The 1,038-nt window shown below is 44.1% G+C and overlaps 1 protein-coding gene across 1 annotated transcript; it reads left to right on the forward strand.

The window, feature by feature from the left end:
- Positions 1 to 165: 165 nt before the first annotated feature.
- Positions 166 to 991, forward strand: LOC123965832 (zinc finger protein 239-like; the record flags this gene model as incomplete). The annotated part of the gene is made up of 1 exon (XM_046042181.1): positions 166 to 991. A coding segment is annotated over one exon (826 nt), but the record flags the coding sequence as incomplete, so codon positions are not given.
- Between the last annotated feature and the right edge of the window lie 47 nt (positions 992 to 1,038).

Raw genomic sequence — 1,038 nt, forward strand, 5'->3', positions numbered from 1 at the left:
CAATAATCTAGGACTGAACTGTGGATTTGGTGTGTTGTTAAACCCTTAGTATAGAACTTTAAAGATGTGTTCTAATTATATATAGTTTATGATTTTTTTAGATTGTTTTAGATAGCTCGCTCCACCATGACATCTCACTTACTGCGTTTCTCTCTGTTGATGTAGAGAAAGAGAGGAAGAGATGGACTCAAACGTCATCGCTATCAGCTCTGTGACACATCCTTCTCAAGATTTGAACATTTGAAGATTCATCAGAGAGTTCACACTGGAGAGAAACCGTACAGCTGTGAACAGTGTGGGAAAACTTTCACTCAATCAAGTTACCTAAAAATCCACCAACGTGTTCACACTGGGGAGAAACCGTACAGCTGTGAACAGTGTGGGAAAACTTTCAGTACATCAAGTTACCTAAAAATCCACCAACGTGTTCACACTGGAGAGAAACCGTACTGGTGTGACCAGTGTGGGAAATCTTTCAGGGCATCAGGTGACCTAAAAATCCACCAACGTGTTCACACTGGAGAGAAACCGTACAGCTGTGACCAGTGTGGAAAAAATTTCGCTCGATTAGGTGCCCTAAAACTCCACCAACGTATTCACACTGGAGAGAGACCGTACAGCTGTGACCAGTGTGGAAAAAATTTCCCTCGATTAGGTGCCCTAAAACTCCACCAACGTGTTCACACTGGAGAGAAACCGTACTGGTGTGAACAGTGTGGAAAAACTTTCCCTCAATTTGGTCACCTAAAAACCCACCAACGTGTTCACACTGGAGAGAAACCGTACTGGTGTGACCAGTGTGGGAAATCTTTCAGGGCATCAGGTGACCTAAAAATCCACCAACGTGTTCACACTGGAGAGAAACCGTACAGCTGTGACCAGTGTGGAAAAAATTTCCCTCAATTTGGTCACCTAAAAATCCACCAACGTGTTCACACTGGAGAGAAACCGTACTGGTGTGACCAGTGTGGGAAATCTTTCAGGGCATCAGGTGACCTAAAAATCCACCCTGGAGAGAAACCGCACTGCTGTGAACCA

This window comes from Micropterus dolomieu, unplaced genomic scaffold (genome assembly GCF_021292245.1).
Source record: "Micropterus dolomieu isolate WLL.071019.BEF.003 ecotype Adirondacks unplaced genomic scaffold, ASM2129224v1 contig_11433, whole genome shotgun sequence".
NCBI lineage: Eukaryota > Metazoa > Chordata > Actinopteri > Centrarchiformes > Centrarchidae > Micropterus > Micropterus dolomieu.